The sequence below is a fragment of the Vombatus ursinus genome, unplaced genomic scaffold (assembly GCF_900497805.2).
Source record: "Vombatus ursinus unplaced genomic scaffold, bare-nosed wombat genome assembly UNPS02011591.1, whole genome shotgun sequence".
Classification (NCBI taxonomy): Eukaryota; Metazoa; Chordata; class Mammalia; order Diprotodontia; family Vombatidae; genus Vombatus; species Vombatus ursinus.
This window is the reverse complement of record NW_020951369.1, coordinates 4,708,619-4,721,503: the sequence shown is the minus strand read 5'-3', so window position 1 is coordinate 4,721,503 and position 12,885 is coordinate 4,708,619. Positions and strand designations below refer to the sequence as shown.

Sequence of the window (12,885 nt, the reverse complement as noted above, 5' to 3'; positions counted from 1 at the left end):
ATTTATAAAAAATAAGAGTTATATACATTTCAGGAAAATTTATCAAAGGTTTCTTACCTAATTCAGATGAATTATTTAAGAATTCAAATCTTAAATAATTCATCTGAATAAGTATAAGTAAGAGTTATGAGTTAAGAACATTTTCTGGAAAACAAATACGAAAATTTTTTATCTGATTGTTCTTACCTGGTATGTAAATACCCCATGATTAGATGTGTTAATAAATAAAGTGTTTTCTACATTTCCCACTACTCTGGCAAGAAAAACTACATCAAATGATGTATTTCCTCCTGGAAGAATTTTCTGGAAAAACAAAACAAAACACAACAACAATACAATGAAGCCAAATCATAGGGGGAAATTACTAAAACATATTTACTCACTGATCAAAAGCCTATATAAACATAGTTATAGTCAAAGTTTTCTAAAATGTGATACTTCTTCTTTGTCTTCTCTTTTTCTAGCATCCTTCTTATTACCCAAATCCAGAGCTCCTCTCTCCCTGTTTCCATAAATGAGGTGAGTCTAAAGGATCAATCAATAGTCTTTTCCCCTCCTTTTAGCATGTAAGCACTGGACCACTATCCATCATTTATGAAGTAGTAAAACCTGCTTTTTAAAAATCCCTCCTCTTGTGCCCCTCTCCACATGGTTTAGAAATGCCCAATGTTGGAGTTCTTTAGTACATAATTTGTTTCCTTCTGATTCCCTGTAAGATGTTCTTTTTGTTTAGGGGGCTCTGTGAAGCGTGGCAACCACATTTCTCAAGAAGTGAAACTTGGACGTTTGGAGTGGGTATTGGGGTGGGTGGGTAGGGCAGCCAATATGTTCGATTAAAGTGTACTTTATTCTATGATTCCAATACTTTGAAACAATTTTCTTTGATGATTCCTTGAAAATAGTCTTCAGATTTTTTTGTTTGTTTGTTTGTTTTATCATTCTTAACTGGTAGAAGAATGATTCTGAGATTCTCTCTATGTGCCTTATTTGTCAGATAGATTATTTGTTTAAATTCTATAGACTTCATATGCCAGGTGGTACCATGTATGACAGAGGGCTGTGACTGGAGTCAAGAAGATCTGAGTTTAAACTCGGTTTCAAATACATACCAGCTACATGACTGGGGGAAGTCTTTTAATCTGCTTGCCTCAGTTTCCTAATCTGTTGTGAGGATCAAATAGGATAATATTTGTAAAGCACTTAGCACAGTGCCTGACACATATTAAGTGCTAAAAAATGGATTTCCCTCTAATTTTGCTATCTTCTGACAGTTCAATTAATTGTTGTTTCACTGAAAATTTCAGTTCTATTTCCTATATTGTCATTATTTAAAATACTAAAGTGGTATCCTTGATATAAAACTATAATCAAATGCTATGAATTCACCATAACTCCTAAGTTAAGCAGTGACAAGTCATTTTGTAAATAAGTAAAAGTCAATAACACACACAAATACACAAATATACACTCAACATTTGAAAAACAGGTGTTATCCTGATATTACCCCCTAAACAGATGCTCTCCAAGATTCAACTTTATTTATTATATTTACTTATTATAAATCAAAACGTTTTAATTTCAGTATTCTTTGTGGAATCCCAAATTTCTTCAAGGAATCTTTTCAAGTTTCTTTCACTGTTTTCAGTTACTAGTTGTTTTCAAATGCATATACTACTCCAATTACTGATCACACTAATACCATAGAATCACAATATGTGGCCATATTCTTTTCATTTATATTTTTAAAAATAATCTTGATGGTAGCAATCACTTAAACAATAGTTCAGATGTTAACTGAAAGATTCTCACAAATGCTAATAATTAGCTTTGTTGCGGAAATTACTGGAAGATATAACACAAATTTCTTCTGGATTTTATTATAAAATTGATTTGGGATTACTTCTACATCAAATCAGTCATTTCCTGGCCATTACAATATAACAGATTTCACATTTTGAGGGTATTATTTGGGATTCAACATGTCCAGTGCCTCTTAACTTTCTTCTGATACATAGGTGTGTCTATTTTTACAAGCCTCTGATTTTTCTCAATTGTTAGTCCTGGAACTATGTTTTACAACACACACACACACACAGAGCTATCCTCCTCATTATCCACCTTTGCACTGCAACCATTGAGTATTAAAGCATATGTTAATTTACTTTGATACAACTTAATTCTACATAGATTTTTTTCTACTTTTCTCCACGTGTTGCAACAGATATTAGTGCATTAACTGTGATTATTTTCATAGTGATCTTGCAAATGCTTATCATGAGCACTGTAAGGTAAGATGGCCAATAGATGAATAGATGTTTTTGTTGCTTTTGTTTCTTATAAAGAATACTAAATCTGAAGCTGGAGGATCTAGGTTTGAATGGCAGCTCTGCTACTTATTACCTATGTGACTTGAGTCAGTCAACCTCTGAGTCTTAATTTTCTCATCTATAAAATGGGCATTGGATAAAATGACCTGAAAGGTTTCATCCAATTCTAAATCTATGATTTAAGAGATCAATAAGTATTGTTTTAGGGTAGATAAAACAAATATAATTCTAGGATGAGGTTTAAAACACTAATATTCTAACAGACTCTCATTTAAGCAAAACTAAATTATTCAGCAATAAAACCATGTCACTTAAATTTCAATTTGAGTAAATATTTACAACAGAAAAACTCACCCTATTTTGAAAAAATGATGCATGAAAATGTGATGTTGTAGCAGATATTGATACTAAAGTAATAGTTTCTTCAGAACTAGGATTATGAAGGTAAACTTTTTCCATTTTTGGCATCCCAACTGGTCTGTTAAAAAAAAAATAAGAAAGAGGGTAAATGTATCACAAATTTTTCCCAAATACTATTTTTTAAAAAATATATTATTGAACTCTTCTATTTTAACTTGACCTTCAATTTCCATATATGCCTCACTCCCCCTGCAATGCCATCCCTTGTTTTACAACAAAACAAAACAGAGGGGGAAAAATGGAGTTTAGTAAAAACCCAACAACAGATTTGACAATTTATACAACATTGTATACCCATAACTCCACTTATTCAAAGAGATGGAGGTATATTTTCTTATTTCTTCTTCAGAGTCTAGATTATTATAGTTAATTACACAACATTTGCTTTAGCTTTGTTTTTTGTGTTTTTTTTCCCTCTCCCTTTTTATTCTTTCCATTTACATTGTTGTATTCTTTGTGTATACTATTTTGTGGGTTCTGCTTATTTTACTTAGTATTAGATCATATAAGTCTTCCCATATATATCTAAATGGTTTCTATTCTTCATTTCTTATGATGCAGTAATATTTAACTATATTTATGTAACATAATTTCTTTAGTTCCAATCAAGATACCTCTACTTTATTTCCAGCTCTTAGTTACCACAAAATGTACTGCTATGAATATTTTTATGTATATGAGACCTTTTTTTCTCCTTTAACCTCTTAGGATTTAGGACTAACAGTGGGATCTCTGGGTCAAAGAATATAGACATTTTAATTATCTTCTTGGCGTATTTCCAAACTGTTTTCCAGAATCGTTAATTCAATTCATAGTTTGATTAACCATGTTTTATTGTGCCTATCTTTCTATACCCCATCTTCCACAATGACAATTACCATCTCTTTTTTATCTTTGCCAATTTGCTGGACGTGAGGTTAAAACTCCGATGTTTTGCTTTGGACTTCTGCTATTTTAGTAATTTGTTATTATTTTGCATTTCTTTTTTCATGCTTTGATTTATTTAATTTAGTATTTATTTTTAACTTTCTTTTCTTTTTAAATTTTGAGTTCTAAATTCTCTCCCTCCCTTCCACTCTTCTCCCACCCACTGCAAAAGCAAGCAAAATTATATCAATTATACATGTGAAATCTTGCAAAACTTATTTCCATATTAGCCATATTGGAAAAAGCAAGAAAAATTAAGAAAGTGAGAAAAATACTTGTTTGCTCTCACAGCTCATCAGTTCTGTCTTTGGAGGTAGATAAAACTTTTTCATCAAGAGTCCTTTCGATTGTCTTCAATCATTGTATTGAGAAAATTGTGAAAAGTGTGTGAACCAAACTGACTTCATTTTGTAAAACTGACTATTTTGAGAAGTAAGTTTCATTTTCCTGTAAATTCCACCTACTTACTAATCGTGGGAATTGAGTTGAATGACATTCTGTTTCACATCAGGGAAAGTCCACCTGCTTGCTCTAACCCATTCCCAACTCCCAAAATTTGCTTATCCCTCACCCAATTTGAAAAGTCCCTAATCTTTCCTCCAATTAGAAATCAGATTACCTAAACTTGTATTCTGGCTTATATCCTGTTGTTTTCTTTTAATGCATAAAATCTGTCTCCCCCTGTATTCAGGTCCAGTGCCAAGAAGAGGAGGCCTGGTCCCAACTGGCATGACTACTTAATAAATTGATAAAGTTTGGAAGTCTGAACTTTTGTTTCCTAAGTTGTTTCAGATTTCACCTGTCACAGTATTGATCAAAGTAGTCAAGTCTTTCCCAGCTAATCACCATTTACATTGCTTTTATTGTGCACAACGATCTTCCAGTTCTTCTCACATCACTTTTTATTAGTTCATAGGTCTTCTCATGTTTTGTTTTCTGAAATCACCCCCCTCATCATTCTTTAAGCACAATAGTACTCCATCACAATCACATGCCACAACTTGTTCAGCCATTCCCCATTAATGAGCATTTCCTTAATTTCTAATTCTTTGCCACTACAAAAAAAGCTCCTAAAAGGTACAGGATCTAGCATATAAGTAATTTTTCTTTTTGTTTGATCTCTGTTTGGTATAGACCTAGTAGTGGGATTTCTGGGTCAAAGGTCACGCACAGTTTTATAGCCCTTTGGGCACAGCTCATAATTATTCTCCAGAATGACTGGACCACTTGACAACTCCACCAATAGTTTATTAGCGTACCTCATTTTCCTTATCCCCTATAACACGTCATTTCTGTTACGTGTGAAGTGGTACCTGAAAGTTGTTTTAATTTGCCTTTCTCTAATCAATAGTGATTTAGAGTATTTTATATGACTACAAATAGCTTTAATTTCTTCTGTAAACTGCCTGTTCATATCCTTTGACCATTTATCAAATGAGGAATGGCTCTCATTTTTATAAATTCGATTCAGTTCCCTATATAAGAGAAATGAGGTCTTTATCAGAGAAATTTGCTTTAAAATGTTTTGATGTTGCTTCATTATTTATGGTGCCTTTTAGCAAAATGTAGTTTCCCCGATTATCTCTAATAGATCTGTTTTTGCTTTTGCTTTTTCTGGGATTATGATTGCTACCCCTGTCTTTTTTACTTCAATTGAAGCATATTAGATATTCTGCTCCAGTCCTTTCTTTTAACTCTATGTGTGTCCTGTTTCAAGTTACAAGTAGCATCTTCCCATATAAGAATATAAACAGTTTATTGAATCTCTTATGATTATTCTTTCAAGTTTATCTTTTTATGCTTCTTTTGAGTCTCATGTTTGAATGTCAAATTTTCTTGTCAGCTCTGGTCTTTTCATCAGGAATGCTTGAAAGTCCTCTATTTCATTAAATAATCATTTTTTCCCCTGAAAAATGTTTATACTTGTTTTTGCTCGGTAGGTTATTCTTGATTGTAATCTTAGCTCCTACAGCCTTCCAGAAGACCATATTCCAACCCTTCTACTCTTTTAATGTGAAATCTGCTAAATCTTGTGTTATTCTAACTGTGGTTCCCTGACATTTCTTTCTGACTGCTTGAAGTATTTTCTCCTTGACCTGGGAGCTCTGCAATTTGGGTACACTATTTCTGTGAGTTTTCATTTTGGTATCTCCTTCAGGAAGTGATTTGTTCAATTTCTCTTTTAACCTTCTGGATCTAAGATATAAGAGCAATTTTCTTTTGTAATTTCTTGAAATAGAATGTGTAGCCATGTTTTTGATCATAACTTTCAGATAGTCTAATAATTCTTAAATTATCTCTCCTGGAAAGGCAGAAATATTAAACACATCCTTTTCAGATCATGATGCAATAAAAATTACATGTAATAAAGGGTCATAAGACTAATTAGAAACAAAATAATCTAATCCTAAAGAATGAGTGGGTCAAACAACATAAAAACAATTAACTTCATACAAGAGAATGACAATAATGAGACAACATACCAAAACTTATGGGATGCAGCAAAAGCAGTTCTTAAGGGAAGTTTTATATCTCTAAATGCTTACATGAATAAAATAGAGAGAGAGGAGATCAATGAATTGGGTATGCAACTAAAAAAGGGACAAAAACAAATTTAAACTCCCCAATTAAATTCCAAATTAGAAATACTGAAACCAAAGGAGAGATTAATAAAGCTGAAATTAAAAAAAAACTATTGAACTAATAAATAAAACTAAGAGCTGATTTTATGAAAAAAAAAAACAATAAAATAAATAAACCTTTGGTTAATTTAATTTGAAAAAAAAGAAGAAAACAAAATTACCAGTATTAAAAATGAAAAGGGTGAAATTCACCAACAATGAAGAGGAAATTAAAACAATAATTAGGAGCTATTTTGCCCAACTGTATACCAATAAATTTGACAATCTTAGGGAAATGAGTGAATATTGACAAAAATATAAATTGCCCAGATTAACAGAAGAGGAAATAAAATACATAAATAACCCTATTTAATTCAGAAATTACTCCTGGATCAATTTTCCAGGTCAGTTGTTTTTCCAATGAGATAGTTCACATTTTCTTTTATTTTTTCTTTCTTTTGACTTTATTTTATTATTTCTTGATGTCTCATGGAGTCATTAGCTTCCACTTGCCCAATTCTAATTTTTAAGGAATAATTTTTGTCAGTGAGTTTTGGTTCTTTTTCCATTTGGCCAATTTTTACATTCTTTTCTTCAGTGAATTTTTGTGCCTCTGCACAAAAATTTTTAATTTTGACTTTTAAGGTGTTCTTTTCTTCAGTATTTTTTGTACCTCCGTCTGTACACTGGTCAAGTACTTTCTGTTGTTTGCTCATTTTTCTAGCCTATTTCTTGACTTCGAACTTTATGTTAAAGTTGGGCTTTGCTTATCTGGTGGTGAGGAGGCTGTCCTGAGCTTTAGGCTTTTTACTGCTGCTGTTTTCAGAGCTGGTTTTGGGGGCTGCAAGTTTTCAGTGCTTCCAAAGTGTTTGTGGTCATGGCGCTCCTGATCTGGAGATCTGGTTTGGCCCATGAAGGGCCCGTGCTCCCTTGCAGCTTTGAGTGCCAGTGCCCCTCTTAGCCCTGGAACTGTGACCCAGAACTGTACTGACAAAACAGTTGTCAATCATTGCCAGCAGCACCCACTGCCAGCAAAGGGTTCCTTGTAATCTCTTTCTAACCAATTGTCCAACCTTACTGTCTAGCCTCAGAGGTCCTGAAGCTGCTGCTGCTGTCACAGACACTTTGCATTTTTTCTTGAGAACTTTTTGTTCATATAATTATTTGGTCTTATTTGTTATCATATGATTATCAATTTGCTCCTTCTTGAGAACTGTTTGTGCTTATAATTTGACCACTTACTTATAGGGAAATGGCTTTTGCTCCTATATATTTATGCTAGTTTCTTAGATAGCTTAGATAGCAGATATTTATCAGCAATATATGATACAAAAATTTTTTTTTCAGTCACCTGCTTCTTTTCTCATCCTATTTGCATTGTGCTTTTTGATCTTATCTACTGTAATTGACTCTATTCTCTGTCTGCTTAAAGAACTTCTCTACAGCCATCACTGAAAAAGGTACCTGATCTAGTTTTTTTCTAATTTTTTTTTTAGTATATCCTTCAATATTCAAGTCATGTATCCATTTTGAGTTTACTGTAGTACACAGTATAAGACAGAAAAGCTGGAACCTAAAATCTGCCAGACTTCCTTCTAGTTTCCCCAATAGTCCTAATCAAATAGAGGGCTTCTTTTCCAAATTACTTATATTCGCAAAATGATTTTAAAGTGAGAGATTGATTTTAATTTTGGGATTCTTCCTTATCTAGCCTAATCTGCTTTTGTTTTTTAATCAGCACCAGTTTTGATGGCCACTGTTTTACAGTATAATCCATTTCTATTTCTTAAGAGGTTATCTTCAAATATACTTATATTTAGATATCTATATATTTAATTGGTTAATCTTACTATAAACTTATTCTCAAACCCATCATTAACATTTAAGAAAAAAAGCTCAATAAGTAGGAGCCCCTAAGGTACCTTCCAGGTTTAAATTTATGATCACAGAAGACTTGGGGTTCTAAACCTAGAGTCCATTGATAGATTTCAGAGGGTTATTGAACTTGGATTGGAAAAAAAAATTTACTTTTTATTTCCACTAAACTCTAACTAAAATTAAATATCTCCTTCAATTATGAATTTTTAAAAAATGTATTATTTTGAGGTGTCCATGACAAAAAAAGGATAAGAACCACTGTAGTATTAGAAATGTCAGATTCTCTTTTTTTCTGTACCACTAGTTTATCTACTTACTTTCAATTATGTTTTAGAAAGGAAATATGTCACAGTTTGGAATAGCTAATTCAAAGCCTGCGTCTTGATACTTAAAGTCACTTCCTTCTGCCTCAGTTTCAATTTACAAAATGGAGATAATCTCTCTAGTACTTACATAATGAGCAGCTGGGTGATGCAGTGGATTGAGTGCTGGGCCTGAACTCAGAAAGACCTGAATTCAAATGTGGCCTCAGACATTTACTATGTGATCCTGGGCAAGTCACTTAACGCTGTTTGCCTCAGTTTCCTCATCTGTAAAACGAGCTGGAGAAGGAAATGGTAAACCACTCCAGTATCTCACGAATGGGGTCATGAAGTGTTGGACACAACTGAAAAACGACTGAACAACCACTGAACTTACATAACAGGGTAACTGTGAGGTTAATTGACATAATGAACATAAATTGATTTGTAAAACTTAACACATTAGACAGATACATAAATGCCAGCTATTAACAGATATTCCCAACTCCAATTCCCAATTTTAACTACATATTACCTCAGAAGTAATCTGTTCCATTTGTGTAGGAGACCTGACACAGTTCATAGGAAAGCTTGATTGAGAGCTTAAAAAACAATGATACTCATTTATCAAAGTAAAAATTCAATCTCATATTTTGGATTAAAAAAATTAAGATAATTTCAGTCCATTAAAAACAGAATGATATGGGGGCAACTAGGTGGTGCAGTGGATGGAGCACTGGCCCTGGAATCAGGAGGACCTGAGTTCAAATCTGGCCTCAGACACATAAGACTTCCTAGCAATGTGACTTTGGGCAAGTCACTTAACCCCAATTGCCTCACTAAAAAAAACAAAACACAACACAACAGAATGATTTATAGCTCAACTATTTTATAACAGATGGGACTTTTATATGATAATGGGCCTTTTAAAAAAAAATCTTGAATCAAGAGTTTGTCTTTATTTGGCCAAGTTTCATTCGGCAATTTTCAGGTAAGCAATATAAAACTCATACATAGTATAAAATGAAAAATTCACTGCAGTCCCAATATTATGCTGTCCCTATAGGCTATCAAAGATGAACTAGAAATCTGATCCTTTGTTGTAAGATGAGCTCATCTTATACCATATGATACTAGAGCCCCTTAAAACTTAGTACTATCTTACCTAACCAACTTTGGTTCTTGCTATTCCCTAAAACAAACCTTCTATTCCAATCAGGTCCCTGCCAAGAATGTCCTCCGCCATTTTGTCCACAATAATCTACAACCATTTTTTGACTAGTACATGCAACTCTTACAGTATTGACTGTTCAAACTATACAACTTTGCATGCAATTATAATACTGTCTCTTATTTACTCTTTTGAATGGTTTTGAGTCTTATCTACAAGGTCAGAAGCATTATTGGGTTTGACTCAATATGCCATCATCAAAAAGGAACATCAGGAAAAGTTCATCTACAAAGAAGTCTTCTTTGACTTGGAGTCTATGGTAGGTCTCCTTCATGACAAAGCAAACAATGTTTCACTATTTTGTCTCAAATGTAATTAATACTCAAAGAGCTGAATAAAGTCCTCTTATATACTTCGAGGAACCGTGAATTATTCTGACACATGGATGAGAGGTACTTTCCATGAAGGCATCTGAGGTTAGCATTTTAAAGTAATTACTCATAAAAACAAAATTCATCTGGAAGAACAAAAGGCCAAGACTATCAAGGGAATCAAGAGGGAAAAACGTGATGCAAGGTAGTGTAGCTGTACTAGATCTCAAATTGCACTATGAAACAGTAATCATCAAAACAATCTGATGCTGGATAAGAAATAACAGTGGTTGATCAATGGAACAAATTACGTATATAATCTACAAAAACAGTAAATGACCACAGTAATCTAGCATTTGGTAAACTCAAGATCCCCATTACTGGGGCAAGAACTCACTATCTGATAAAAACTTGTGGGAAAACTGGAAAGCAGTCCAGCAGAAACTAGGCATAGACCAGCATCTCACATGGCATACCAAGATAAAGTCAAAATGGGTACATGGTTTAGACATAAAGAGTGTCATCATAAGCAAATTTGAGAAGCATGGAAAAATTTACCTCTTAGATCTCTGGATAAGGGAAGAGTTCATGACCAAACAAAACAGAGAGAATCACAGGAAGTAAAATGTATAATTTTGGTTACATGAAATTAAAGTTTTTGCACAAACAAAACAAATGCAGTCACAATTAGATGGGGAAGCAGGAAACTGGGAAAACTATTTTATAGCAAGTTTCCTGGGTAAAGGCAGCCAAATCTATTAAAAATAAAAGCCATTCCCTAATTGATAAATGGTCAAAGGATATGAACAGGCTGTTTTCAGAAGAAGAAGTCAAAGCTATCAAGTCACATGAAAAAATACTTTAAATCACTAATTAGAAAAATGAAAATCAAAACAACTCTGAGGTACCACCTCACATGATTGGCTAATGTGATTGAAAAGGAAGATGACAAATGCTAGAGAGGATATAGGAAAATTGGTTCACTAATTCACTGTTGATGGAGTTGTGAACTGGTTCAACCATTCTGGAGAACAATTTGGAACTATGCCCAAAAGGGTATAAAACTGTGCATACATACCCTTTGACCCAATAATACCACTACTAGGTCTGCATCTAACAAAGAGATCAAAGAAAAAGGAAAGGGACTTAGCAGCTCTTTTTGTAGAAGCAAAGAATCGGAAACTGAGGGGATGCCCCTACTTTGGGAACTGGCTAAACAAGTTGTGGTGTATGATTGTGATGGAATACTACTGAACTGTAAGAAATGATGAAGGGTGTGGTTTCAGAAAAGACCTAGGAAGACGTACAGGAACTGATGCAAAGTGGGCACCACTTAACAGCAATACTGTGACAATGATCAACTGTGAAAGAATGAACTGCTCTGATCAACACAATGATCCAAAAGAAGTCTAAAGGACTTATGATGAAAAATGTTATCTACCTTTAGAGAGAGAATTGATGGACTCCAAGTGCAGATTGAAGCATATTTCTTTATTTTTCTTGCTTTTTCTTTCAAAACATGTTTTGCATGATTTCACATGTATACTAGTTATCACTTTTTTGCCTTTTCAATTGGTAGGGGAAAGGATGGAAAGGAAGGAGTTTGGAACTGAAAATAAAAATTTTAAATAAGAAAGTAATTATGATTATTGTTTCATGAGGATCAGGTGGTTTTTTTCCCCCCTCCAAAGACTATGAAGTCCTTTGAGTGCAGGGTTTCTATCTTATACTCTTCTATATTACTTTTTCCCTCCCAATAAACAAGTTAATACTCAAAATGAGCTTTGGTGAAAAATCCAATCTTTTAAAAAGTTTTGAGTATTTTTTTTTACTGTTTTCCTCACTTTTATGTTGTAATACTCTCTGTAAATGCCTATAAAATAAAATATTCTGGAGGACTGATTAAAGATTTTACATATATCCAGCCTCTACGTTTAAAACACAACTCTTGATGAATCTAAAAAATGTCATATATTTCGATGAAATTAAACATTTAGTCATTTAGCTATTTCTCAAGTGGTAGATGGGTAACAAAAAAATATATAATGAATTTTTTCTGTTTTCATTTACATCTTATCTTTGGTGTTACATACAAACGAGTCTCCAAAAGAAAAAAAAATGATTGCCAGAAAAGGGAGTATATAATTGAGGTTCTCCCCCCTTTTCTCTTTCTACTCTTGCTAATGGTTGACTGGGATGATGTTAAGACAGAAATAGGAAAAGTGTCACAAGGAGTACGTTGAAGGGAAAAGCTGAAAGAGTTCAATTTTAGAGGTATTAAGGTTGAAAAATCAGGAGACTATACAGCTACAAACCACTGTAAGTTTGTAGTTCATATGCCTTAAGACCTCTTTGTTTAAAAAACGCTTATTGCATTATAAATGTAGCATAGCAAAAAAAAAAAAAGTATTTAGTTCAGAACTCAAATCTCAGTACTGTTCATGTTAAACAAAAATTCCTGAAATGCAGAGATATGTTTTAAAATAAATAGCCTTCAATACTTAATTGTCGTACAAAAAATATTTTTGAAGATGTGGATTGGAAATTTCAAGCATGTATTTGATACAGTTACTATAGTAATTCTACAATTTGAGGTGTTTATATTATGTTAGTTGGTTTCATAGACTAAGTATACTCTAAATATGGTTCACCTATGTACTCTGAAAACTTATTAACATTTGTCCTCTGTTATTCATGCTATTTTGTTCCAGGATGGGGTAATCCTGCAAGTATAGAAAAAATATATGTTTTTTCCTTCAAAAAAAAAAAAACATCCAGAGGAGAGAAGAAATTAATTTTGTTTTTTACTTTTGAAAAGCATTTAAATGTTTAGAGTCAATGAAGTTACTATAATAAGTTCAGCACTGA

General features: G+C 33.0%; 1 protein-coding gene across 1 annotated transcript in view; it reads right to left on the bottom strand.

The window, feature by feature from the left end:
- The window catches only part of TMEM131 (transmembrane protein 131), a 163,237-nt gene that overhangs the window by 81,357 nt on the left and 68,995 nt on the right, over positions 1-12,885 (bottom strand). The window contains exons 6-7 of the mRNA XM_027856653.1: positions 2,682-2,805; positions 187-303 (exon numbers count right to left, since the gene is read on the bottom strand). Coding sequence (XP_027712454.1) covers positions 187-303; positions 2,682-2,805 — 241 coding nt within the window. The remainder of the gene's footprint in view (positions 1-186; positions 304-2,681; positions 2,806-12,885) is intronic.